This window comes from Corvus cornix, chromosome 1A, assembly GCF_000738735.6.
Source record: "Corvus cornix cornix isolate S_Up_H32 chromosome 1A, ASM73873v5, whole genome shotgun sequence".
Lineage (NCBI taxonomy): Eukaryota > Metazoa > Chordata > Aves > Passeriformes > Corvidae > Corvus > Corvus cornix.
Window position 1 is genome coordinate 53,483,492 of NC_047057.1, and position 27,847 is coordinate 53,511,338.

A 27,847-nucleotide genomic window follows, 5' to 3' on the forward strand; every position below is an offset into this window, starting at 1 on the left:
AATAGAGTTTCAAAATAAACCTAGTAAAGCACATGTGCTTCATTAGGAAATGGCCTTGGAACTTCAGACTCAAACGTATACTTTGGATGGTGATGTCAGTGATGTCATTTCCATGCCATTTCTCCCCAGTGAAAGCATGGGAATGACCTTTTTTCCTCTCTTTTTCTTCTATTGTTTATAGCTGTAGCACAAAGTTAAATAATGCAGAGATTTAATTTCCAGTGTAATTTCCTATATATATCCTATATATATTCCCTGTAAAATAAGTGTAATTTCCAGGTGGCTGAACCTGTTTCACTTTCAACTTTGTTCCTCCTTGGGTAGCTGGATGTAAGCGTGGCTGGATGTACTCATCCATGGGCAAACAAGCAGAGCGAGGAACACCAAAGAATTTCTGCTGATGCTTTAGCATCCTTATTTAATTAAAAAAGTAATCAAGGAGCTACTTGTGTAGCCCAGTATCTAAATAGCCTGGGTCTTCCTTTTGTCTCCTCTGAAAGCCCTGGGGCTGCAGGCACTGCCTTCTGTGCTTCACACTGGAGAGATTGTCTTCATTTCAAGCTGATGTGCAATGGAAATGGAAAGTAACATGTGGTAGCTGCCATCTGTGTAACGCTGATGACAGAAGCTAACTTGGATCAACTAGTGGATTAAAGGCACATAAATATGTGGTTTCCAAAAATAGTCTTTTACAGAAGGCCCATCTAATGCAATATTTGGATGTTTTGCTGTTAGCATCCAGCATTGGAGCAGACCTCCCTTCTCCTGTTCCTACAGGGACACGGTCTGCAGCAGCCAGAGCTGTTCTCAGCAGCACTGAAAACAAAAAGTAACCTTTCTAGGACATTGTATACAAATCAGGCTTCCTCAGGCAGGATGACCTTTCTTTCCACATTACATGCCAAACTATCTTCCCAGCTAATCAGAGAATTCTTGAGAGAAAAGAGGAATTTGTGGAATTTGCTAGCTGTGGTGGGCTGGATCTCTGCACTGTGGTCCTCATATGCAAAACCAATCACTTCCTCAAGCCTCTGGGGAGCTGAGCTTTGTCAGAAGGCTCTGTTCCCGCCCCTCTCTCCTTTGTGGGAGTCGATCTCCTGCGGGTAGAGCGGAAGGATGGGGCAAGGACAGGTAGCTTTGTGTTTGGTCCGCACTTGGAGCTGACCCGGGGGCTTCAGAACCACAGATGCATTTCAGCTGCCATAGCGAGTGGCACTGCTGTGGAAGAAATTCAGGTAGCTGTACCTCCCCACATACCTTCCAGTCATTTGGACATCTTTTTCTTGAGCGTTTCCCTTTCCTGACTTGCGTTGTGTTTAAGCTGCTGTAGGTATTTTTCATATTTCCAGCCTTTCCTCAGCTACATCTCTTCAATCTTAAGGCCTCTGAGCAGGCAAGGCTGCCTTGGCATGGGCAAGTGGCTGCTTTGCTGTCCCCTGGTAACTACTTCTGCAAAGGGTCTCATGAAACTGAAAAACAGACTGAACTCAGGAAGGTGTTGGTATTTCATACATCTTACAGTCAATAGTGATTGAATTTGGATTGCTTCAAGAGGTGACTTTTGGTATGGTTTTCCTTTTCCTCTGTCTTCTCTTTTTTTAAACCTTGTGACTAAGGTCAGCTTTGAATACTTGATGTTAAGCAGACAGCCACTATTTCCCTGATGCTGAAGCTTTGAATATGTTGCTGTGGTTTCTGTGTTACTTGCAAGGAATTTTACTTCCCACTTTTTCTTTGTTTCACTAAACAGTAACTGTTGGCAAGGAAACACATATGGAACTGTAAATTATTTATTAGGAGTACATTTATCAGGTCCTCATTCTGAGAGTATTTACATGTGGTTAATTCAGGCAGAAAAAAAATGCAGTTTGGGGTTTGGTATTGACTGATGGCTTCACATATCCAGGGGAAGGCATTTTCTAGAAATGGATTGATAGTCTTATCTGTACTTTCCCAGTATTCATATTTAATTCAGTGGATTACAAACACAAAATTGGCGGTTTGATTTTAAGAATGAGAAAATTAAAGGAATCTCTTTGTTCTTGGGTGCAATGTGCAATTAAATACATATTTCTGATGAAGCCAGTGATCTATGCATTATGATTTACAATAACGTCATAATAATGTGAAGAAAAAATAATGTTGTAAAAATAGATCCCTGCATAGCAGCTTAAGCAATACTTTTAAAACAGGAAATAAAAAGGACAAGTAATCCATTAGAAATTATTATCTGACCTAAAAGGGCCCCAGGCCATTTTACTTGCTACTACAGTAACTTGGAAACCTTTCTTAAGCTTTAGATAATTAAATGAAGGTCATGGAGGAGTGTATGAAGACATAAGAAGGGCTTTTTGTTGTTTTTAAGAGCTGTGATGGTGAGTAAAAGTCTCTGGAAGCAGAGTCGTGTTAGAGTACAGCAACAAGGAAACACCAGTGTCTGGAAGCAACACAAAATTACACATTTTGAAGAGTTCTGCATATCCACATGCCAGAGGTGGTGGGCAATGAGGGGAAGAAAGTGATCCAATCTGTGGTGTATTTTTAGGTTTTTCATGGACTTGTTGTATGCAGTACTATTTCCTGCAGACTTTTACCGAAAACCACTAAATGCAGCAAACATAAATGAATCAAATGAGCTTTAAACACTTGTGAGATCCAACATGCACACATATCTAACATGCACAGCTGGAGGTGGGCAGGGTCAGACAGGCAGGAAGGCTAAGGCAGCTCCAAAGCATTGAAAAAGCTGCCCTGAGTTGGGGAGTTAGGAAGCCCTTTGTGGGAAGAGATTCACAATGGCTTTAGGCATTTGCCTTTGGTGGTCTTCAAAAAAGCCTTTTGGTGGTGCCTGCTTCTCTTCATCCGTTTTGCAAGGACTGAGCATGCTAGTGTTTGGTTCATTGTAGGCATGAATTTACTGGAAGAAACAGCAGCGGGGCAAATAAGTAGCTGCCTCCATCTGCCCATAGCTCCTGCAGTTTGGTCTGATGAGGACCACATGTCCTCAAGCACTGCAGTTCTCCCCAGTGCCTAAATCTTCAAAACTGCATGCAGGGACATGGGGAGCAACTGCAGCCTTGTGTGGTGGCCAGGAAATTAATGCCTCTTGCTGAACTATCCAAATACTGTGTTCCTGCCCCATGCCACAAGCTACCCCCCAGGGACACCTGTGTCACACAGCCTGGCACGATAGAGGGGCCTCCTTGTTCACAGTAGGGATGAGAAATGGTTCCTGGGCTAGAAAAGATGTCTGGCAGAGGTTGATGTAAACCGTATGATCAACCCCGAAGTGATAGAAGAGTAGAACAATGCAAGTGTAACAGTAACATAATCCTGCTCACTGCACGTTCTCTTGGGCTGGTAAGGGGTCACCAATCAGCCTAACCACTGAAAACCCACGAGGGTTTCGTATATACAGAGTAAGTGTGTGGAGTTGGGCTTCACTTCACTGGAAGGCTCACCAACTGCCCATACACTTCATTTGCTTTAAGAGACCTAATTATTTCTCTAGCTGCAGTGCAGAGAGACAGATTCTTAAGTTGGATAAAACTGACAATTTCTATGAGTGTGAACTTTGTGGAGTTTATATTCCACGCTTCAACAATAATAGCTATATTATATTTACTGTTATCAGAGCTAACAGTAGGTATGAACATACACTCCTGAAGCAAGGAGAATAAAAGTCTACTTTTCTGCTCCTCCCAATTTAGGAAGTTTTTTTGACTTGATGCCTTAGTTCCATTTAAGTGCCAAGAACATGAAGTAATTCTGGCTTCTATTAATCTTGTTTCGGGGGGCATGACAGTTTTAATGGGAAAAGCTGATAAACATCAGTCTGTGAGCATGGGAGTGGACTGTAACATAAATACTCTTTTCCTGAATGGTCAAAATGAAAACATGAATGCCCAAGTCTGAGAGTTTCTTAGAGTGAACAATGGTATGTGTATCCCTATATATATATTCATGCACATCCACATGCATTTTATACATTCCATGGTGGTAAGGGAATGTATTTTCATAAGGAATCACACTGTGCAGTGTTTGTTCTTGTCTTAGCTGCATCCTGAACTAAAATAAAAATCAATGACCAGCACGAATTTATAACACTGAAATGATCCCATTCTTCCCCTGATTGACAGGGCACACTTCATAAGGCTTAAAACCAACTTCCTGCAAGCCAGGCAGGGTGACTTGATAAGAAAGTGGAATTTAAGGCAATTAAGTGCAATCTGAGCCATGAGAATATGTTTGCAGACTGCAATTGTACACCAGCTGTTTTCAATGACATTCCAGCCATACAATGAAGATTTTACAAACCTCATTTATTTAAGGGTTGACTTTTCTGCTGTGGGTTGATAATACACTGTCTGAGGGACCGAGTGAATTCAATCTATGAATGGATGAAGTGAGATGAATTAAAATTAATGAGCAGAAATCAGCTGCTCTTTGAGCGGGATGAGTTCAGATTGTCAGTGAAACACCTGCACAAGCAAAGCATCAAATAGGGAAGGGTGAAGCATGAAATCTCATCTCTGACTTATGACTTTAAAAAGTGTATAAAAATGATATATTAAAAAAGTTTATATTTCTAATGTGAAAGTATCTAACAACTATATGTATCTATTTATATCTGTTTATAGAGTGTATCTATGTTCCTGTTTTGGTCTCAACTGTGTCATTTTTCAGTGTAGCTGTAGAAGTTGAGATTGTAGAGACAAAGACTTTACCTCTCCCAAGAGTTCACTAAACATTGCAATTCAACAGGTATTACAGGCATTGATGATATACACTTCAAAAAGCCAAGAGTGAATGATGGTGCTGGCAAATCCTTTTCTTTCCCACTCACTTTGTGTTTTCTTGAATCTTCTCTTGTGAAAATTCCTGGGATTTCATTTCTTTCTGGTAGAAAAGACATGAATAAGGTGAAGAAAACCCTGAGAAAACTCCTGTTTTTAATAGCTATAATACCTTTTTTATGCTTGTGCTTTATGTCTTTTATGTAGGCATTATGTTGATTGTGGGCAGTAATACAAGTATCTCTGGGAAGCAGAAGCAAGATAAAAATGAGATGTGTTGCCTTGTGCTAGAGAACCAAAAAATGCAGAGGTTGTGGGAGTATTTGGTGTTGCTATCCTCAGCCTTTGTTTTGTAAGAACAAGAACAGAGAATTGAAGTAAACAAAATATTTGGACCTGATCCTGCAATTCCTACATGGGCAAAATTCCCAACAGTCCCAAGGGAAGTTTTGTTTGTGTTGGGAAAGCCAGATTTGGGCCCATTGTTTCTAATTAGGAACCAGACTTGTGTTTATTATCTCGTGATAGACATCTTATGGTCTTAACAGCTCAGATTCCTCAGCCCCATGTCCCTGAGTCTGGAGGAGAGGGCGACTGCCTCACTTTGCCCCTAGTTCAAGCGTAGCTACATTCCAGATGATTTCAAAAATCTCTTTCTTCAGTAATGCTTAGCTTCCTGCAGCACTCCTGCCTGCCTCCTCCTGTTGAATGTAAAGGTCTTGGCTTTTGGCTTGCATGTGTGTGATAAGAAGGGTGGTACTTTCTGCTTGCTTCCCTCTGGTGTTAATGACTATACAAAATTAAGAGCAGTCAGTGGACAGCGGGCTTCCCAGTATGAGATTATCTTTGCCAGCATATGAAATTCATCCAGGATAAAATTACCAACTGATGGTTTGCAGTCAGTTGGTGGTCTGTCTGTGAATGGAACCAAAGCATCCTTGTTCCTAATCAGGAGGATTTAACCTGGGAAGCCTTCTTCTCTGAGGGATCTTGAGAGAGAAAAGTAAAATCCACATCGAATTCCTTGCCCTACGGTAGAGACAAATACAGCTAAGTCTTTCCTGATAAAGGATATTCTGTTACTTTAAGAAATCATTAATATTACAAATGCCTTGTACAATTCTATTTGCAGATTGCTGATTTTGGACTCTCCAACCTCTATCATAAAGACAAGTTTCTGCAGACCTTCTGTGGAAGCCCACTGTATGCTTCCCCTGAAATAGTTAATGGACGGCCTTACAGAGGCCCAGAGGTAAGAAGGGTCAGTTTTTCTGTGGTGGTATGGGGATGCTTTTGATGATAATGTTCTTGAGGGCTAGTCCTAATTCAAATATTACTGTACATGTGAGTTCACTTGGGTCTGTCCCGTATTTGAAGTTCTTAAGCTGCCTTCACTTGCTTTTGTTTACATTGCCTGTGGGTGGTTAGTGACATGTTAGACACCAGTTTGCCCAGCAGTAGGTGCAGCTGGACATGATGCTGCTCTTGTGGTGCTGATGGAAGGGAGAAGGGCAGGGATCAGCTTTCCTGGGCTTCACATGTGTTGTGTCTGTATTTCAGGTTGACAGCTGGGCCCTCGGTGTATTGCTTTACACTCTGGTTTATGGAACGATGCCCTTTGATGGCTTCGATCACAAAAATCTCATCAGGCAGATCAGCAGTGGAGAATATCGTGAGCCAACACAGACCTCAGGTATGAAAAAGGAGGGAGAGCCATGTACTGAGCTGACAGCAATTCAGAATGGAGCATTTTGTTTGGCCCCTTCCAACATCTTACAGTGTCGTATTAGAATGATGTACACCAAAAAAAAAAATCTGATTCTCCTACTGAGTTCATGTGCTATAAATTGCCATCTGGGTACAGCACTTTCCAAAAGCCCATTTGAAATTAAAGGTTGGTAGCAGATAGATTTTGTTGCCTTGGGGAAGCTGTAATGGTCTCTTTTAAGTACAGTGGAAGGTCTGTTAGCTATTGCAAGTGGAATTGTTCAGACAGTGGAAGGTCTGTTAGCTATTGCAAGTGGAATTGTTCAGACAAGCTGTAAACTGATACAACATACATGTACAGATCAGTCCACTCACTACACTGTGGTCTATCACAAGCAGAGAGAAGGAGAATGGTCAGAGCAACACAGTCTCTGATTAAAGAAGGCAGGCCAAAATCTGAATTAATGCCACTGTGTTCACGTCGGCTTCTAGGATAGCACATTAAGCTGTCACCTGACTGAAAAGTATCAGCTAAGTCTGGCTCACTGATTATGACTCCTTCCAGCCTTAAATACCTATGCATATATTATATTTAAATGAATATTTATCTTGTATCAGTTGTTTGCCATCCTTTTCAGCTTCCTGCCTTCTCGCTCTCTGTATGAAAATAAACCTTCACAATACACAGAAGACTGCGTTGTTTATGGAAAAAGTAAATACAGAAGCGATAATGTGTAGATCATTTAAAATATCCCAATTCCATTTTATTTTCTTCTAAGTTTTGTCATTTGAGTCAATAGATTGGTGACTTCCTTCAGTAATATGGAACTATTCACTGTCTAATACAGTACAAACATTAATTTATTGGATAGCCCAGTGTACATTTTCCAGAGTGAATCATATTCTTCTGATAAAAAGTAGTGCTCAGAGGCATTTTCCCTCATTGACTGGTAGTCAAAGCCTTGTTCCCTTTCACTTCTCCTGTTGGATGGAGCATTATTTTTGCTTGTTTGATTGGCTTCACACTTCCAATTTAAACTGACAGACTTAAGAATGCTATGTTCTAAAAATGTTATATGCCATTCTTCATCTATAGATGCTCGTGGTCTTATCAGGTGGATGCTGATGGTGAACCCTGAACGACGAGCAACCATTGAAGACATTGCCAACCACTGGTGGGTTAACTGGGGCTACAAGAGCAGTGTCTGTGACTGTGATGCCATGAGGGACTCCGAGTCGCCACTGCTGGCAAGGTTCATTGATTGGCATCACCGTTCTACTGGCCTCCAACCAGAGACTGATACCAAAATCAAGTGCCTTTCTAAGCCCAAAGGTCCTGAAGTCACACTAGAGAGACAGAGGTCTCTGAAAAAATCAAAAAAGGAAAATGATATTGCACAGTCCATCCAGGAAGGAGGAGCTGAAAATGCAACCAAACCGACCTCCAAGAGACCCAAAGGCATCCTGAAGAAAAGGAGCAACAGCGAACATCGCTCTCACAGTGCAGGTTTCATTGAAGGAGTTGTCAGCCCAGTGTTACCCTCTGCTTTTAAGCTGGAGCAAGAGTTGTGTAGGACTGGTGCGGCCATTAAAAGTGTTGTAGAGGGAGAGGTAGCTGGCAAATATGGCACTAAGCAGTCTTCACTAATGCCAAAAAAAGGAATCTTAAAGAAGACTCAGCAGAGGGAGTCTGGCTATTACTCCTCTCCAGAAAGAAGCGAATCTTCTGAACTGTTGGACAATAATGATGAGACAGTAAACAGTGACACTTCTCCAGGGGTCACAGAGCCATCCAGAAATGGGTCTTACAGCCATTCCTGCAGGCGTAAGGGCATCTTGAAACATAACAGCAAGTATTCTACCAACAGCACTGAACCTCCTTTGATTAGCCCTGATACACCAACGCTGGAGGCCATGGAAGAAATGGTCTTGCCTGGGGACGTATTACCTCGAAGTTACAGTCGCCCTTCCAGCGTGATTAGTGACGACAGTATTTTGTCCAGTGACTCATTTGATTTGCTGGATTTGCAAGAGAACAGGCCAAACAGGCAGAGAATACGGAGCTGTGTCTCTGCTGAAAATTTCCTCCAGATCCAAGACTTCGAAGGACTTCAGAACCGCCCACGGCCACAGTATCTAAAGCGTTACCGCAACCGTCTGGGGGACAGCAGTTTTTCTCTTCTCACAGACATGGATGATGTGACTCAGGTCTACAAGAAAGCCCTAGAGATCTGCAACAAGCTCAACTAGCAGAGGGAAGATGGAAAAGGGAGGGAAGGGAGTTATTCTGTGTACCTTTATGATGGAGTAAGCCAGGTCACTGATTTGCTGACAATGGTAGGTTTTGATTCAGAGGAGCTGACTGTACCTACTTAGCTGAACTCTGAGTAAAGTTGCCCCAAAGTCATCTCACACTTCTCTAATTTTGTGTTCTCAGAATATTACCTACCTGACCAGAGAAAAACCTTTGGTGTTTGTATCTGTGATGAAAGCACATCAGGAGCTAGCAGACAAAAGCATCAAGATTTGATGGCTCAAAGTCAAAGCTAGACAGAATTAAAACTGGAAGTGAGGGACACATGTTTTGAGAGGTTTGTAGTTAATATGAGATAAGCTTTATCAAGAGATGAACTGAATTCTTCAAGTTAAATTTGGATGCCTTTTAGACAAGAGGCTTTATTTCCCTCTGAAGTTATTTGTCTGGGTACAAATGATTGCACAGTGGGAATCTTTGGCTTGCGTTATGCAGGATGCCAGGCTAGCTGGTCACCATGGTCCCTTCCACCAGGTTGACCGGAGAGGTTCTGAACATGTTCTAAGATAATTTGAGAGACTTGCCCCAGAAAAACTTCATGAGGTGTTTGTGGACAAGCGATGGAGCAGGCATTCATATCTGGACCCTCCCACAGTGTCCAGAGCCATTGCTCTTCACTGAGCAGAAAGTTCTAAAATTGTTTCCAACTCCTGCTCCTACCAGCAAAAACAGAGCCACAGAAATGATAATGGGAACTGGAAGGAATGGGTGTTATCAGCAGCTAAATGACCTTTTAAGGCATTTCAACCCATATGTTCAATCTGTGACTCTTGCAAAATGGCCAGCCAGATGAATGTCCAGACAAAGATGGGTCTCAAGGGTTAGCTGACTCTCTAATCTAGAGTTCGGTCACTGTCAGCAAACGGTGCCACCTTGCTGCTAGCTTGTAGTATTTGGGGTGACAGTAGTTTGCAACCAGAATGTTAGGTAAGGAAAAGGTTGTAGAATGTAGGAAATGGGTAGAGGTCAGAAAGTTAGTGGGAAGATGCCTTTCTCCAGATGAAAATGTTCCTAGGTTGGTGATAATGGAGCAGAAAGAATTGAGTGATGAAATGATAATGGTAGATTTAATAACGGAGTTTGCATAAAATTGTGGGCCTGCCTCTATCTAGTGTAGCTGGTACTGAGTGTGCAATGTTACCAGTTTGAAAAAAAAAGGATATGTGTTTGTGTTCTCAGACATGTCCAGCTATCCAGACTGAAGGCTTCAACTCCCATAAAGGTACCACATGGGTCTACTGGATTACCTGAATGTAAGTCTATGTCAGAAAGGCACTGTGTGTTTGACAGGCCTGGGCAAACTGGAATCTTCAGGCCCATTTCAGTCTCATTTCCATGAGCACATAGCCCCTGGCTTTCTTGGAGGTGCACTGGTGCGATTAAATCACAGGTTTCAGCCGATGATGTCAAATGATCCACAGCTGCAAAACTTGTGTTGACACTTATACCCAGAGCAGAGGGGCATGGGGGCAAGTTCTGGTCTCACTCCTGCCCTGTAACTGGAACTGAAAGCAGGGTTTGACCCACTGTGTCCCAAATCCTAGAGATGGTGCAGAAACTAAATAGAGTTCCTCTGGGGATTCCTTGGGAATCGGGGATAAGTGCATATATCTTTGGCATCTGGGACAGGGAGCTATTTCACTTGCAGATTTCTCTTATTCAGTGTATCATGGTACTTAAATCTGCCAGTTCCTCCTAAAAATCAAGTGGGCTGCCTAGCATAAAGATGAACCAGCTTGAGTTTCCTAAATCAGTTAATCTGCCTCTGTGGAGAACCTTTACTTGTTACTTATTTACTTACACTGGACCGAATTTGGCTCTGAAATAAATGGCATCAATACCATGAAATCTCTGAGAGACGTGCTCTCAGGCGGTCAAGTGAAATCTGGCTCACTGTCATTTGCTCAGGAAGGGCAACTGCAGGTCACTTCTCTACAGATGTGTACCTCTCTGTATGATACTCAGACGTCTCATCTTCTCTCACAAGCCCTGCATGTGCTCTTTTACCCCATCCCAAACCAGCACCCCATTTTGCAGTGTGTTGAATTAACAGGTTTGCTGTGGTGCATTTTAAAACAACTCAGCTTAGTCTCCATGGCCTTTCTGAAACAAGGGTGGATGTGCCTTGCAGCCACGGCTTTCAACTCATGCCTTGGGGTGTAAGAGCTGCATCCTCAACTGGTGTGAGTCAGTGCTGTCCCGTTGAGGCTGGAGCATCACACCTTCCCTGCACATCTGGCACTAAACCTTGAGTGGATTTATAGAGGTTTCAGGATGAAGGGAAGGGAACTCAGCCGGCTGTGGCAGGGAAGTCAGGAGCACTCTGAAGGCTCCTATCTCTGAGGCTTTTGCCCAGGCCTGCTTCCTTGTGTACAAATGTGAATGAGTGAGTGACTGCTTGCTGCCAAACTGGAAACGTTATGTAGGGATTTACTGGCATGTTACTGGCATGTTACATGTTTACTGGCATGTTATCATTCCTAGAAGAGAAGAAAAAAAAAAACTTGACTGCACATTGTTACTATTAGTGTTGTGATTCTTATTTAATTTTTTTTGTAATACAAAGTCAACTTTTTTATTTGAATTTGTCTTTTTTTTAATTTATTGGTCTGAAAGCCATTTCAAAGTTATAATAATATATTTGGTGTAATTTAATTGGTGCAACATTATTTTACAGCTCCGGCCAAAATTGTTTTGGTGTTATTTTTTGGGGTTTTTTGTTTTTTTCTCCCAATCCTTGGTTGGTTTGAGCTCTACGAGGCACACAGGGAAAAACGCTGGATAATCACCCAAAGTGTTTGTATTTTTAATCTGACACTGTTTTTTATTAAATAAAATGAAATTAATGTAACTGTGAAGAGTCTCTCTCTCCCCCTTTTCTTTTTCACTGTACATCAGCATGAGCCAATGCCAAGTGGTAATGAACTTGTCATGCAGAAATACGGCGGCATCTCAGCACTTTGTACCAAGTTGTTTATGCAAACCTTCTTGGCTCATTTCTGCATTTGAATATGATGTGGGTGGCCACAGAGACTCCCTTGCTGTGAAGCATTTGGCACTGCAAAGCACGCAGAGCTTTCAGCTCTAGAAAAGTTTGGTGGAGAACAGCTGACTGGGGGTTTTCTGTTGAAGATAAATGAGGTTTGTGTGCCCGGTGTGCTGCAGGTGAGACAGAGCTGGCTGAGCAGACACAGCACAGCTTATTTGTAGCTCAGAGACAGATGGTCACGGTCCTTTCTCCTCCCCATCTGGAAAAGGGACAGTTTATTGACAATGCTCTTGTTGGTAAAATTTACGGGGTTTGAGCAGTAATTTGATCAAAAAAGACTGATGGCCATTCACTGCTGTCGAGTGTGAGTTGACTTCAGTCAGATGGCTTTGAACAGAGTAATCAGCTGGTGAGAGGGGAAAAAGGGGAGTCAGTTTTCATTTTTTTGGAATCCCCCTGATCACCAGAAGGCTTTAGATTGTTTTTCTTGGAAAACAGGTGGGCATCATAAGGGCAGCTGGGTGTGCTGGGGACTTGTTACAATAAAGGAAGTGGTTGGCAATGTCTTCGTATTGGCTCTGAGCAAGACACCATTAAGCTTCACTCTTGATGCAGCCAACCAAGATACCTGTGGTGTATATTCTGCTTTTTTAAATTACAGGCAGTTTGGATTAGGATGCAAGGTTTGGATATTATGGGGGGGAAAAAGGCTGTAACAGTTCTAATTCATTTTCTCTCTCTTGAGCTTTTTAAAACAAGAAGCCATGGCTGTAGGTGCTAGATTACGACCACGTAGAAACCAGTGGGAATAAAGGGAAGAAGCCAATGATGCAGAAGGGTAAGCAGGCATAAATACATTGCAGAAGGAATGATTATCTGCTGTGTGCTAATTGAGTCAGGAATTATGAGGTGTATATTCAAAGTCAGCACGCCTGTTCTTGCACCTGAGGTGAATAAGGTCTAATTGTGCTGGTGGTGGAAATTATACTGCAAGTCTCTTCTGTAATAACAATTATGAAACAACTTTTTTCTTTTTTCTTTTTTTTTAAACACACTAGTTAAAAAGTGAAGCTGAGGGCAAACTAAACTATTTGCTTCATTTTAAAAATAATGACTTTTAGAAAGTTCTGGATGGCTGGGCATGCTGCACATTTGTGGCAAGCTCTGAGGAGTAATTATGTACATGTTTGTACAGCTCTGAGAGTGCACAGCTCTGGGGTGGGGTGGGAGCTCAGAGTCTTAATTTTCCTATTTATTACAGAAGATAAGTGAAGAGTGATATGTCTTAGCAGAAGTCACACAGTAAATCTGTAGACAGACCTGGTTTTCTTTTATGTTTCCTGCATAGGCATTCCAGTGGTTCTCAGAAATTGTTGAGTTTTTATGGTTTGAGCAAGACAGGAGCAAGGAGGCAAGACAGGAGCATTTTTAGTTATTGCAGGCAAATGAGTTTGCAGATAAATTTGTTATTGACTCCATAATCATGTGCAGTAAAACTTCGCAACACCAGAGCCTCAGTTATAGCTACAGGGTAAGTCATAACCAGCCTAATGAAGGGAGACGTCTGATACTCATGTAAATTCAGTATATATAAGGAGCTTATTGGTTTAATTCAACATTCATCTCAGGGATTCAAAGCTCATTTTAATGAGCTGCTTCTGGAGATGAATCTGCAGGAATGCTTTTGTTGAGCCAATAGAAATTCTGATGTTTGCTAGCATCAGCCCAAGGTCTCTAGTACCTGTCCCAGGGTGACTGATTCCAGGGTTTCAGAATTCAACTGGAGCTTTTTTTTATTATCTGGTGGAGCTGTCTTCTCCTCCTTGCCAAACCAAGACATCGTTCTCATAAAAGACTGAGTAATTTGGCTGGAGAAGCAACTTTTTTGGATAGATGATCTGAGCATTTTGTTTCTGGCTATCTCTCTCTATTCCTTACTCCCCGCCCTGTATTTCCTGGAATTTCATCAGTGCAGAAAACCCTTTGTTTTGCACTTCATCTGACCATACAGAGCCCTGAACTTTTAAGGAAATTAGATTTATTTGCACTGATGCTTAATTGTTCCTTGAAAAAGCATTTTGTAAGACAATTTTATGAATCTCCAGAAGACTCCTTCCAACTCAAGTGCTGGGCTTAGAGTTCACACTGAGTATTGCACCAGGCCCAGGGCCACGAAGGAATTACGTAGGTGACTGCTATCAAAATAAAGAAATCAGCTGTGGGTGCTGGCTATAAGAGCACTTCTGGGTCAGGACATCACCCTACTTTTTCATTCAGCAAAGCACCTCGACTGCCAGTGTGAACTCAGGTTTTTTTAACACTGAGCACCTCTGAAAATCCATGCCCGATCTTTCTCACAGTGAGCACCCTGCACTGAAGCCTTTGCTGTCAGAGACCATGTGGGAATGTTGGCATTCACCCGCCTTGACATTTTCTTTTCTGCCCTTTCCCCTTTCACTTTATCCTATTTACTTAACACAAATAAAGCGTGTCTCTCTCTCACGTAGTCCAAACCCTGCTTGCTGTCCTGTTTAGCTTTGCTCCATAGACTGCATAAATAGCCTGTCAGGACGGTGGGTTGAACTTTGCTCACAAGGTCCTTTCGCAGCTCTAACCCTGGCGGTGGCATCGCTCAGCCTCGGAGGCTGCTGGGATCCATCTCTGCAGTGGTGGCTCTGGTGCTGGTCCTTTGCAGCAGGAAGCTTTTCTTCCAGGATGCAGAAACTGTGGATGGGACTCTGAGCTGACAGCAGGAAGCTCTCTGAAAGAGGCACCAAGCTGTGGGACAATTACAAAGCTGGGCTGGCAGGACAAATGGGTTAGACTAACCCAGTATAAATCCCTGGAAGTTGGTGGTGAGATTATACCCTTCCCAGCAGGAATCCACTTAGAAAACTGTGCTCCTTTCATAGGCTGGGCAGATGGCATTTAGAAATACAAGGAAGGAATAACTGTAGAAGAACTGTCTGAAAAGCTGTGGAGGAGGGAGAATTTTTCTTGTGGCTCTGTAGTACATAGAGTTTATTAAGAAACCCTTCCAAATTTCAGCCTCAGAGGTAATAGGACAAGACATACTTTAAATAGAACCAAAGGGAAAACAAATTCATAACAGATGTAGAAAATATGTAAATATATATTTGTATTTACATATAAAGCCCCAGCCCTTGCCTGCCAGGCAAGATTGTTAGGACCAGAGCGTGTGTCATCATCCCAGCTGCACTGGGAATTGTCAAAAATATTTCTTTAAATGTTCCTTCAAACTCTGTTGCTCTCTTTAGCTGCACGTCCCACAGCTTGACGGTTTAATCAGAAGATGTCTTGAGACAAGGGATCTGCTGCCTGAGAAGAGATCTTTGCTAAATTCCCATACAACTCAGTACCACAAGGAATGTTCAGTTAGCTCCAGCCGTTAGAAACCCCAAGGTAGTTAAGACCCTTGCACTCCCAAGAAAAAATTGTGTCAGAGTGGAAAGAGGCAATGGGTAACAGTCAAGTATTACATCCCCAGATGGTGCAAACTGATGTTGACCCAACCTGGACAAGCTTCCAGCCTTAAAAAACAAATTCCTATCATTGTGAAACTGTGGTTGAGTTGAGTGGGAATGGCTTCCGGCCCCACATGCTCACCATTTGATTTCTCATATGGGGAATTCTGTATTTTCAAAAGTTGTGTTAGAAATACCTGTTTCTGAGAAGCCAATTTCAGCTGCCTACACCTGAATTTTTGAAAGCGATGGCCACCATCTACTCTCTGTGACCTCAGCCTGAGCTGTGGTCCTTTGGTGCTTACAAAGATGAGTCTTACTGGACCTCAGGCTGGACATTTCAAAATAGAGATACTCCAAGCCAGTAACTGAAATCTTGAGCCTTTCCTTAGCTGGCTGGGGTCTCTCAAAACATGACACAGCCAGGGCATTGTAAAATTTTGGGGAAACAGAACCATTTTTATGCTGAACAGGAATTTTATTGTTAGTGGTGAATTTTTCGGAAATCAAAATGTTCTTAATTTCTCAGGAGTGTATGACTGTGAGTACTGCATAGAAGGCAGGAAGCTTCAGCCCCTTAAAAAGACACAAGACACTGGCAAAGCTTTCAACAGCCCAGAGCTTGAGTGTTACAGTTTAATATATCTGTCCTTTCCTAAGGGAAATGATGCTTTAGTCAAGTTTCTAATGTGGTCTTATCCCAGTGAATCCCACCAGACTAGTCTGGACGGGCATGGAAATTGTCCTCTTTTGACGTTAATAGAGAAGAGACAAAAAGCCCAGATAAGCAGCACGTGAACAACATCACTTGCTCTATGAAGAAATAACTGCAGTTGCTTTTTACTAGAGCCAAAATGCTGTTTTCTGCGAAGTTCCAAATTATTATCCTGATCTAGCAATGACTTAGGTAGGTGACTCTGGAGGAAACAGAACTATTGGTGATTACAGAAAATGAGGCAGAGTAGGGGCAACATTTCGTCTTGGTGAGAGAATAGAGGGACAATCTCCTCTTGCACTGGATATAAGTGAATAAATGAATTTCCTCCTGGTGTTCCATTCTGAAATTGGAGCAGGTTTACTGGACCCTCCCTCATTCCTTTTCCCATGGCAAGTACAAGTAGTTAGGTTTGCTCTCAAGAGCTGCAGATTTGTCCCTTGCCACTGTTTGCAGCAGGCCTGCAGTTGCTCAGAGAATGGGACCCTGCTGGCTGACATGCTGAGGGAGAGCCCTTAGAGCCCCTCCAGGGAGCCCTGCTACAAAGACAGCTTTAGCGTGAGAGAGGGATCAGAGCCCTCCATGCCCTTTAATGGGGCTGCCAGGGACAGCTTTTGTTAAAGCTCTGCCATGCAAACAAGGGAAGATTTGCGTATTTTCCCCTCTGACATCAGCATGCTCCCCAACACCTGCAAAAGCCCCCCTGCCACAGAGGGCATCTCTAAAAATACTTCAGAAAATACACATGTTGTGAGTGGACCTGATTGCTTCAAATAGCAGAAAAGCCTTTTTTGTCAACACCCTCACTAAACCTTAATTAAAACTGCACTGTTCCACCACAAAGTTATCTGGCTTTTCTTCTGGCAAAGCTGGTGCTACTGAGCCAGGAATTCCTGCATTAGTTTATCTGCCTTCCCCCTTAGACCTTTTCTTCTGAAGAAGCCTTGGTCAAAAGCTGAAGCAAGGTCCTCCAGTTATAGAAACTATGCTCAAGTCAGTTGGAGGAATGGAACAAAAGCGACATCACTTTTGACCAGTCAAAGCTTGTCCACACTGCCTGCGTGAACATTCCGTGTCTATGGCAAATTCCCAGAAATACTGTGAGGCCATACCAACTAACTGCCTGCTAGAAGGAAGTGTGTTGGAAGCATCAGAAGGCTCTAGATTAATAGAGCCCCCTGTCCTGGTAGATACACTCCTCACCACAAATGAACACTTGGTTGACTGGTTTTTGAGAGGACAGTAGAAAGCCTGCAAAGCTCGAAGGAGAGATTTGGGTTTTCACCACTAAGGCATCCACACTCTCCTTTGCATGCATGGGAATAGAAAGCCTTTGTTCAGATCAAGCCAAGAAGAAATAAACTGTTGTTGGAAGGTCATTTCAGCTTGCTTCGAGGGGTGAGGAAGAACTAGAAAAAATAACCAAACGTGGTCTTCTTGCCGGTGATTATAAATACCGTCTTTCATCAGAATAGGCAAGGTTTTGTTAGAAATACCTATTTTTGTGTTGGACTAATTCATTGTAGATTCAGGCTAGAGGTTTTATAAAACTTTTAGCTACCACTGTTCCTGAGTGTCCCACTCGAGGCACCCTGGGGAGGTTTGATTTTTAAAGAATGAGTGGTTCCTACAAGGACACAGCGAATGTAGGTGCTCAATCTGCCTTGCAGGTCTTGGTGGTTGCTTCTTTGACTGGTGCCTGTCAGCATTCAGGAAATTATGAGTCCAGCTAGCTGTTAGCATAGGAAAGATCTCCATTAATCTGTTCTCTGTTGATATCTGGAGGCTTTGCTTGGATTTCATACTCCACCATAATGTAAGTCTACTACGAGGTTGGTAAGCAACCATATTAAGCACCACCAAAACCAGCAAAGCACCACCACTTTTATTAAGAAGAGTTTTGCTACAACTGATGAATTCATTTTAAAGGGAGGGTAGGGAGAGGGCCCATGTGGCATTTCAAATATAACTCTGCCAGGATTTCCTGTAGTTTAGTCTTTTTTATGAAATCTTCCCCCTTATCTCTCTCATATGAACCCTGATTCACTGCATTACTCCTATAAATAACTTTCACATGTTTAAAGGTAGGCCTGCCTATTCCTTGCTGACTCAGAGCCATGCCTTTCTATCTGACAGTGAAATGCTACCCAGGAAAATCCCCAAAGGTCAGTTTTCAGTATTATTTTTTGATGTGAACTCAAAGAGGTTGGCAAAAATGCTTCAGTAGTGGTTTTCCTGAAAAAACTAAGCAATATTATATATCTGTCTTTCAGCAAATACGAAGCTTTGGTACAAACCACAGCTTGCCTGGCTATGTCGTTTTTTCTTCTTCTATTTCGAGTATTTATTTCTGCAGATAAATGGCTTGCAGTAGTCTGTCATACAAATGGTCATTAAGAAATCAAAGCTGGGATTTTCAAAAACATTCAGCATAAGCCTAGCTCTACTCTTGTTTAAGTTACTGGCAAAACCCCTAGAGATATTATTTTTCTTTTTCTACAGAGAGCCTCTCATAAGCCTATCCTATGCCCAGAAGAGTATTTCCCCATTTCTGGTAGGATCATTACAGGAGTTATTGCATAAGGAATGAACACTTTCGCAACATAATAATGATAACCCTGATCTTCTTTTATATAATTATGGATTCAGAAGGAATTAAATCAGCAAGCTTAGTGACGGAGAGGAAAACTGAAGAGGTTGTTCTAGTACATCCAGGGTCACTGTCATATTTAATTTTGTAGCCCATAAAATCTTCTCTGCTGTAGTGGACAGGTCATCCTTGGCCACAACTAAAATGGCTGGCTTCATGTGCTGATTTTTCTTTCCCAAATGGCATAGGTAGGCTCCTTAGGCTGTGTCTTAAACTTCTTTAAAAACCCAACAAAAATAATAAAACTGACCTTTAACCTACTTGGTTTCTTTTTAAGTGCCAGAGTAAAGTAAATAGTCATTGAAGGAAAGAAGATGCAAAGTCAGAGCTCAAAGCAAATGGATATTGTAAGGAGTCTCTCCTCACCTCTTTCCGTACTGGGTTTCCCTAACACCCCGTGGGCTATGCAGCACTTCCTAGCACAGGCACAAGCTGGGCACATCAGCAGCAGCCTCCACTGCAAGCCCACACCTTGCTCCGAAAGTGCCATCACACCCAGGAAACCTCCAGGATCCCTGTCGCGTTGTCCCTCACAAATATCCTCTGCACCACACACACCTTGAGCTGAATGACTTCAGGGATCCTCCTGGCATGTTGTGGTACCCCACTTCGGCCACTGTTTTGTTTTTTCCCCTTGGAGCATGGCCGGCCTGCTGCTCATTGCTACTCAAGGGCCAGGGTGCCTGGAGCATATGTTTTCCTCCAGTCTGTTCAAGGTAATTTGATCTGTGGATTTGCACAAACAGCAGCAGAGACTGATTCTTAACTGGACATCCCACCCCATGGTTCGTTCTCACTGGCTCCCCTAAGCCAAGGCTAATTCACACCTTCTGCTGTGTCTGGCAGTTTGCTTTAAAAGTAGATAACCAAACTGAGGAAGGAAGGAGCAGCTGGGGGGATTGGAGCAGTTGGTTTCCGTGCTGGGAATCCCCATTTGGCTGAACAAAATCTCTCTTGCTTGCTGAGCAAGAAGGGAGAGTCACTTCAGGTGCCTCAGACCTGCACTAACCTGCGGAGCTTGCAGGCACTGCCCCGCCTGCTGCAGCAGATGGGGACGTCAGCTCGCCTGCATCCAGGTGGACTTCACTCAGTCGAGCATCTGCTCCTGGCTGCTCACCCAGCTTTTTCCTGTACATAAAAACAAGTAATGATATAGTATTACTTTTATTTTAAAAATATGAACTGAGGAATCAAACTGCAGGCTGCATGTTCCATGCTGTTCGTTGGCTGCTGTTTGTGTGGGGCACACTGCAGGTTGTGAACTCCTTGTGGGAGTACAACACGTACACAGCTATGCAATTTTTATGTGCATTTATACCACAGTCCTTAGCTGAGCACAACTCTGATCGCTGATGTCATCATTACTCATGTCAGACATCTCATGGTGGCTTTCAGGCCTTTTGTTCCACTTTTATGATGACTATGGGGAGTGGTACTGGGCAGATCTTGCAAAAGAAGTACCATCGTCAGCAAAAGAAATGAATATCAGCCAGGATTTTGGCTTTTGTCAGTGAGCAAAATCTGCAGTTCAGGACACTTTGAGCTATTGTTATAACAAAAGCAGCTCCCTCTCTTTTAATTTTCATTTCCTAGGACTTGGATCTTTCTCTCAGCTTTTCCACACTTGAATTCCTTATGAACTTACTGTGGGCTAAACCAGAGAAACTGGAGACCTACCAAATACAATCACTGTCTCACTGATTTTGGGTACAGACATATTCTCATAGGAAAAGTTGGGAAAACACTATAAGACAATGCAAAAAAAAGAGAATTTTTTTCCAGCTTCCCTTAAATGTATAAATTTAAATTTCAAAATATCAAAAACTTCAAGCAGCACACTGATCAGTCATTCTGCAGCTGTATTTAGAGGAGACTTGAGAATTTGTACGTAAGAGGCCTGAAGAACAAAGAGGTCTGCCCTCAGGAAGGATATTAATATTGAAGGAGGCCTACACTTGAGCATGCTTCTATCCCTGCTCCAGGGGATTTTCTTCCAGCAGGGATTTTCCTGCTTCGGTTGCTAATTTCCCTGAAGACATTATGACAAGTAGGATGCCTCTTTACACTTTTTGTCATAGCTATGGTATTTGAGGGAGACGAAGTGAAAATCTACAAATCTGTGCACAGACAACGAAGGAAGCAGCTTTTAGTATGTGCTTCAGGGCAAACAGAGGATTATCTTCTAATCTGCTCATTTTGCTAAACAGAAGTTGTACAGATTTACCAGATATTACTTGCATCTGTTTAAATTACAGCTTATCTTTTAAAAAATAACCAGCCTTGGTACAAGCATTCCAGTGGATGAAGAATCAATTGCATTCCTTGGGAAATTGTCTCAGTCATTTCTTACTAATACATGAAGCTGAGATTTTCAGAGTCACCTTGAGAAGTGAGCAACTAAAACCTGGTGGCAATTCATCTTTAAAATTTCCATATGGAGGAATTTCTTCAGCATTCTGATAGTGTTCCTCTGGAGCCTATCTGAAATTAAAGTGCTATTAAGTCCCTGAAGTCTTTTGATCTCAAGGAGAAATTTAAAAATGGCTGGAAAATATGAATACTCAATTCATGTTTTCTTTGTGCCCTTAATCCCCTGTCTCTTTCTTCCCAGACGACACAACACACACACACACACATATATAATACATATAAATATATAAAAATAATGTCTGAATGAGCAAACAGATACTGCCTGTGTCCAGAATCAGTGAGTACAAAACAATGCTCTGGTTAAGCTTCCATCCAGTCCTGTGGGATGCATATGATGGGAAATGCTTCCCTGTCATCTACATAGATCTGAAAAATGGGGTTTTGGCATCCTGTAGCAAATGCTCAGGGAGTGAGTGCTGGGACATTGGAACACTTGTTTCACTAGTGCCAAACAAACAAAAAAAAACTCCAAAAGAGTCCTGGATAATATTTTCTAATTGGTTTTTTTTTTTTTTTTTGGGGGGGGGGGGAAGTAATTTTTTCCACATCAGCTAACACATTGTCAAGACAGGTAAATTAATTTTCCAGCAGTGTTCTACTGTTCCAAGTCTACTCATAGAATGTGCACAAAATTCCTAATTAATCTCTTACAGCAATTAGTTTTGAAAGTACTCTACAGGGTTTGAATTCTGTGGATAGTAACTGATATAAAAATTCAAAGGAAACCCAAAATTATTTGACAGTGAAGCTAAGCCTGTGTTACAAAAAGCAAAGAAAATTGACCTAGACAAGAAACCATCCCTGATCTGCTGTCTGATTTTCTGATGCCTCTTCCTACTGGTATCAGTGATGGCGTGTGAAAAGTAACCACAAAATATGTAGCTTCATCATACCAAAAAGACACGTAAGTAGGAGAAGGGGACTGGATTTCAAGAAAGCAAGCTGGATTTATGGAGGAAGATTAAAAAAGCTAATTATGTTTAACTTGGCTGACAGACAGCTAAAAAAGGGGATATGATAACTGCCTACAAATATTTGAAAGATGCATAATACACCAAGGAAAGAGGGAAATAGTTTGAGACAAAGTCTGGTAAAGCAAAATTTAGGCTGGGTAGAATGCTAACAATGAGACCTGTCAGACTGCACAAAAATTTCCCGAGGGAATTAGTCAACACCTCATTAAAAAAATACCTTGGACAACATGCACTGAGGGGGATTGCAGGGAATAATCCTTCAGTGAGAAAGTCAAGGACCAGGGACCTTCACAGACCACATTCTGCTCCATTATTGCTGCTGTTGTCAATAGCATATGATTTTAAAGGTTTTCCCAACAAATTTTTTGAGGCACAAGACTTTTATTTCCTCCCTGACAAACAGTAGATAGAGGGAAATTCTCTTTGAGGGAAATTACTCTTTTTATGGAAAATCTGAAACATCAAGGGAAAGTCACTGGATTTGGAGCGGGAGCTGTGGAACACACCAAAATGGTGTCGTGCCAACCTTTCCTGTCCCCAGGAAAGTTTCAGTGCAGCTGACAGGAGTGCTCTCATTGAAGTGCCAGGGAATTGGAGACAATCTGGGGTTTGGATCATGTATGTAGCTCCTGTTCAACATAAGCTCCATGGTGGACTTGCACTTGAGCAGCTATCCTGTGTCAAAAGACAACCTGCCTTTCCTAAATCAGCTAATTTGATTTTGTCAACCCAGCTCCAGAGCACATTATTTTTTTGCAATCTAGACCTGCCTTCACTATTAGGGGTTGCATTTCTGTGCCAGAAATACCAGCCTATATTTTTCCCCAGGACTGGCTCCCCTGCATGATCTACCACAACTGAGACTTAACATAGCTGGAGTGGAGCAACTGTGAATCTACTTAGCATCAGTCTTAGAAAGTCAGTGGAAACAGCTGATCCCTTAAAATGAGAAGGGAACCAGTGTTTCACTCCACATTTATGCCGATGTAACTCCTCTGCCTCATACTAGGATAAACTGAAGCTAGGCAGCAGTGAATCAGACCTAATATGTTTAGTACTTGTATGCTAAATTTATGAGGCATCCAGTGACATTTGCCTTATGTATAATGGTAGCACTCCCAGCAGGATGATCTAATCATTCATGAGGAATTATGGTACAATGCTGGAGTTTATTTAATGCTTTATGTTCACAACAACCTCCAGCATTGATTTTAATCTGGTTACTGCTCACATTGTGAAACAGATCTCCACGGAGCAGCAGCAGCAGCAGCAGAGGAGATCAACCACATCCCGTGCAGCGTGGCATATATCAGCAGTACAAGGTTGCACTGTTTTTCTGACAGGCAGAGGAAGCAGAGTTGATTCACACACCAGAACAATTCCTCTCACCAAGACACTTAGGAATGCATCAAAGGAAACCGGTCTCTTTCTGCAGGCTTCCTCTGAGCAATGGGCTTACTGTAAATCAAAGACTAAAAAAATAGCACGTTTTAAAAATGGTGCCCTTGACAAATGGAGCAGGAAAACCTGTGAAAATTTGGATGCAGCAGAATGAATTTTCAAGGAGTGCATGCCAAGGTGTTAACTTTGCAGTACATATTAGGAGTGGTACATTTTTCTGCCTCTAACATTGTATTCCCTCCAGGAGGGAAACTGAGGCCAAAAAAGGTTCGCCACCTCCAGGAGACAGACTGTCCCTTAAAAAGAACCAGGAATAGAGAAAAAAAGGAGGAAAGAGAACTTTCATCCAAGTTTGTTTCTCAATTTCTAAGGAAAAGGCTCCAAATAAGTGAATGAGCTTTTTATAACCAAAATCTTCTTCTGGGGTGCATCCAGCTTGGTTCATGTTGCCTTCAAGTCATTTTAACAGCAAATATTTCCTGAGCAGGAAGGGCAAATTGTTCTGCTAGTGGAATTTAGTCACAAGGTTTTAGGGAAATGATATTAATATTCACAGCTGCTGTGTCAGTGCCACAGAGAAGAAGCAGATTCACGAGGATGGCTGGTTTGTATCCTGTCCAGCCTTCAATCCAAGACTGGCAAGCTCATTTTGCTAATTTTCCCCTGGAGAGATCACTACTTTATCCCCTCAATGATTTCTTGAGCTACTTGCTTAAAAGATGTATTTACATGGCATCTGTTTGTGTGATTGACTGTTTTTATGACTTGTTGCCTGGCAGCGGCTTAAATATTACATTGAAAAAAAACCATAAGAAATTCCTTCCTAGTAAGTTAAAGTTACATCAAGGAGGTTCTCACATTTGAGACTCCTCCTGCGACCACATGTGACAACGTGGTGAGCAACAGGACCCATCCAACTTGTTTGCCTTGGGCTGTCAGAGAAACAAATGACTGTGGACTTTTCTTAAAGAAGCTTATAGCATCCTTTCAAATGTCGTGGGGCAACAGCCAAGGCTCATGTGTTCTCCAGAAAAAAACACATCGCCTGTTAGCACTACCGACACAGATCCTGCTTTCTGGCTTGGAGGAAAAGCAACCACACTGCACCTCCCACAGCTGTAGAAACAGCTGGCAGAGCATGACAGCCTCATGTGGATCCTCTTCCCAGCTGCCCCACATTTGCAACACAGTGTTCCAGCTGCCCCCTCATGCTGCTTTGCTCAGTGAAACGACCCTCAGCGTGCCACTTCTAGGCAGGTCTCTCTGTGTACCCTGGCCAAGGGTGCTTTGAGGTAGGGACATGAGCCCCCATCCCAGCATGCAGTGGTAAGTGCCCATCATGAACTCCCCTGAGCAAGAGTCCAAATTGCAGCTGTGTCCTGGGCTGTATCATGGGGAAATAGGGTCATCTGAGAGTGGGACGGAGAAGGGAGAGGATTTACTCATAGCAAGAAGCTAATGAAATTAGAGGGAGTCAATCTATGACTCTTCATTGTTGATTTCTGGGGTAACTCTAATGCAGTTCATGGTACACAGCATTATTGGGTACCCCGAGCTTGTCCCCTGGGAAGGCTTGGAAGGCTTGATCTCGCCATTGGCAGTGGCCATGGGACTGTGGGGAGGGATGTCCCTCCAAGCCTGGCAGGTAGTGCTAATTATCGGTCACTCTGCAGATACTTTGCAGGGCACCGTTCCTGCGAGCCGGCGCTGGCAGCACAAGCTGCCGAGGAGCAGCGCTATTATCGGGTAACATGTCTGGTTACTTTATAGACCCAGTTAACAAGAAGGGAGGTGGGGGAGAAATTCCTACATTGTGCAAAGGACTCTTTTCTCCCCCCCTCCCCCGTTGTTTGGATCTTTGCCAATGTTTAAATTTAAGCAGATTTGCTATCCCAACATCTGCAGTTTGATTATTTGACTATTGCCTGGCTCTGGGTCAAACCACAGCAGAATGCACTAGTCTGTGATTTACAGCCTGGGCTGTGATTATAATGGTTTTATTTTAGTTGGACCCCTATTTACAAGCTCATTTGTATTAGTGCACAGTGTTGTAATAACAATGGTAGAATTATTAGGTCTCGCAGAAACAATCGCACACAGTAAATGGCTGCAGCTCACAGGGTGCTGCCTAAGTGCTCCCGCAGCCCGGCGATGCCTGCAGCACAGAGGTTGCCATTTTAATAGCAAGGTGGGGAGGGGAGCGAGAAGGGGACCGGAGAGGGCGGAGGAGCCGAGGAGAAACGTGGTTGTTATTCCTTCTTTTCTAAGTAAATAGAAAGGACGTGTGTTTCCTGGATAAGCTACTGAAAACAAATGCTGAGAGGGGAAGGAGCTGGTGTTTCCCTCAGCCGGGTTAAATAAGGTACTCTGCCTCGGCGCCGATGCCCGACGGCTGCTCGGAGCCGCCCCGCGTGCCGTGAGGAGCCCCTCGGCGGCCTGCCGAGGGGGACGCGTGGCAATGGGGAGGGTTCTGGGTAGCCCTGGGTGTCTCGGCTTGCCCTGGAGAGCCCATGGCCATCCGTGGTGGAAGTGCCTGAGGTGCAGAAGCTCAGCCCCGGGGGCCTTTCCTGGCCGCAGGTGGGTGGAAGGACGAGGTGACGTCGGGGGGTTTTGTGGCACCTCTGAGGGGCCTTGCTGAGGCCTCCCCACAAGCAGCGGCCCGGGCTGGCGTGTGACATTGTCAGGGTGTCCTGCCACCACACAGGGCTGAGGCACAGCTCCACAGGCATTTTTGGGACTTGCCTTGGGACCCTGTCTCAGGGACATCCTCCCTTGTGAATAGCAGGAAAGGATACTGAGGGTTTTACCTGGCAGACCACAGGTGCCGACCCCACCAGACCCCAGCACAAGAGCTTGGCCACACATGGCTGGAGCCGACCACTGCTGCAGGCCTCATGTGTTCGACCTGCCAGTGTGAGGAGCACTGGTAGCTCCTACTGCAGACTTGCAGGTGTCAGGCATTTCTGAAAACTAGGTCCTTTATGTGATTTGTGGTCCTGGGGGGTCAGTGGCAGGGTGGACAGGATGGAGGGGAAGCCAGGCTTCAGTCCCTGCCACTCTCCCACTCTTCCTGAAGGGAACTGGGAAAGGACAGCTTACCCACTCTGTGGCAATCCTGTCTGAGGACTTCCATCTCCTGCCCCACCACTGGCTGAAAATTAAATACTAAAGAAGTGACAATTCTCTACCATCTTCAAAATCAAATACTAAAAATCAAAGGAAGAGTAGGACCAAGAGTTATTATCATGCATTGTGAAGAAGGTAAGACAAGGAAACAGCCCTGGTCCAACTCAGAGGGCTTAAGGCCTTTCTCTGATTCGACTCCCTCAGCCATCACCTGAGTCTGCACATAAAGAATAGATGAGCTGAGTCAACCTCTCTCCTGACTATGAAAGGAGCATAGACCACAAAAGCATTTCTTATGGGTGTTTCAGATAAATTACTCAAGATGCCTGAGATTAAATCAGATTTAAGATATCCTGTTTAAGATGATGGTTATAAAATTCTGTGTCCTTGAGATGTGTCCTGTGCTTAGCTACCCTTCCTCTTACAGGTGTTGTTTGGTATTGCTGACCAGCTCTGTTCAAGGGTAAAACCCTTCAAAGCTAAGAGAAAAAGTAGTATTTCTTTCTCTGTCTGTGTGCCTCTCTCTGTTTAAAAGCTGCTGGTTTCCTGGGTGTTTTGGTCTTTTAGAAAAGAACCTTCTGACTAGAATTCTGTATAGTGAGAGTTTTTAGGGGTTTCTGCAGTCCCTTTGTACTAATTGATTCCCCAGTGCATTAGCATTGCCAAAGCTAGATTAATCTTCTTTTCATTTTAGTGCTGAGATCAATGTCTCTGTCAACATAGTTTATTGAACCTGGTACAGTTTTACCACTTGCCTTTACCTCCTCTGAGATGGCTTTTCTCTTAAGTATGTCCTGAGAAAAGATCCCACTTTAAAACTCTCTCTGGCCAAGCTGCCGAGCAGAATTGCTCTCCTGTGGGGCCCAATCCACTGCCAAAATTCCTCCTGCTTCATCACAGATGCAAAATTTCCCAGCAGCTGGCATGTTGTCCTGTAGCTTTAGGAATCAAGCTGTGTCTTTTTGTCAGGGAAAAATTAGGATGGACTCCTCTGCTAAAGGCAAGGACTAGCAGGAGATAGATTCACACATAGGCTGTGCAGTCTGGGCTCTTCTCGTGGACATAACACAACAGTTCTGCAGTACAAACTTGCTTTCTGATGGAGTCAAATATCTTCCCTGTATTTTTCAGGAGCCATTGAATAATCAGCCTGAGAAGTAATTCCTATGTAATTACCCAGCCTTATAAAAGAGCCTGCAAAGAAGAGGGTTTATAGACAGTCTCGCCTGAGCTCATTTATATCATGCCCCAACAGTCTGG

At 43.1% G+C, this 27,847-nt stretch overlaps 1 protein-coding gene across 1 annotated transcript in view; it reads left to right on the plus strand.

The window, feature by feature from the left end:
• NUAK1 (NUAK family kinase 1) overlaps window positions 1–11,675 on the plus strand; it is a 47,190-nt gene extending 35,515 nt beyond the window's left edge. Inside the window, exons 5-7 of the mRNA XM_010410470.3 lie at window positions 5,929–6,048; window positions 6,357–6,489; window positions 7,600–11,675. Coding sequence (XP_010408772.3) covers window positions 5,929–6,048; window positions 6,357–6,489; window positions 7,600–8,753 — 1,407 coding nt within the window. The 3' untranslated portion in view covers window positions 8,754–11,675. The remainder of the gene's footprint in view (window positions 1–5,928; window positions 6,049–6,356; window positions 6,490–7,599) is intronic.
• The last annotated feature ends 16,172 nt before the right edge of the window (window positions 11,676–27,847 follow it).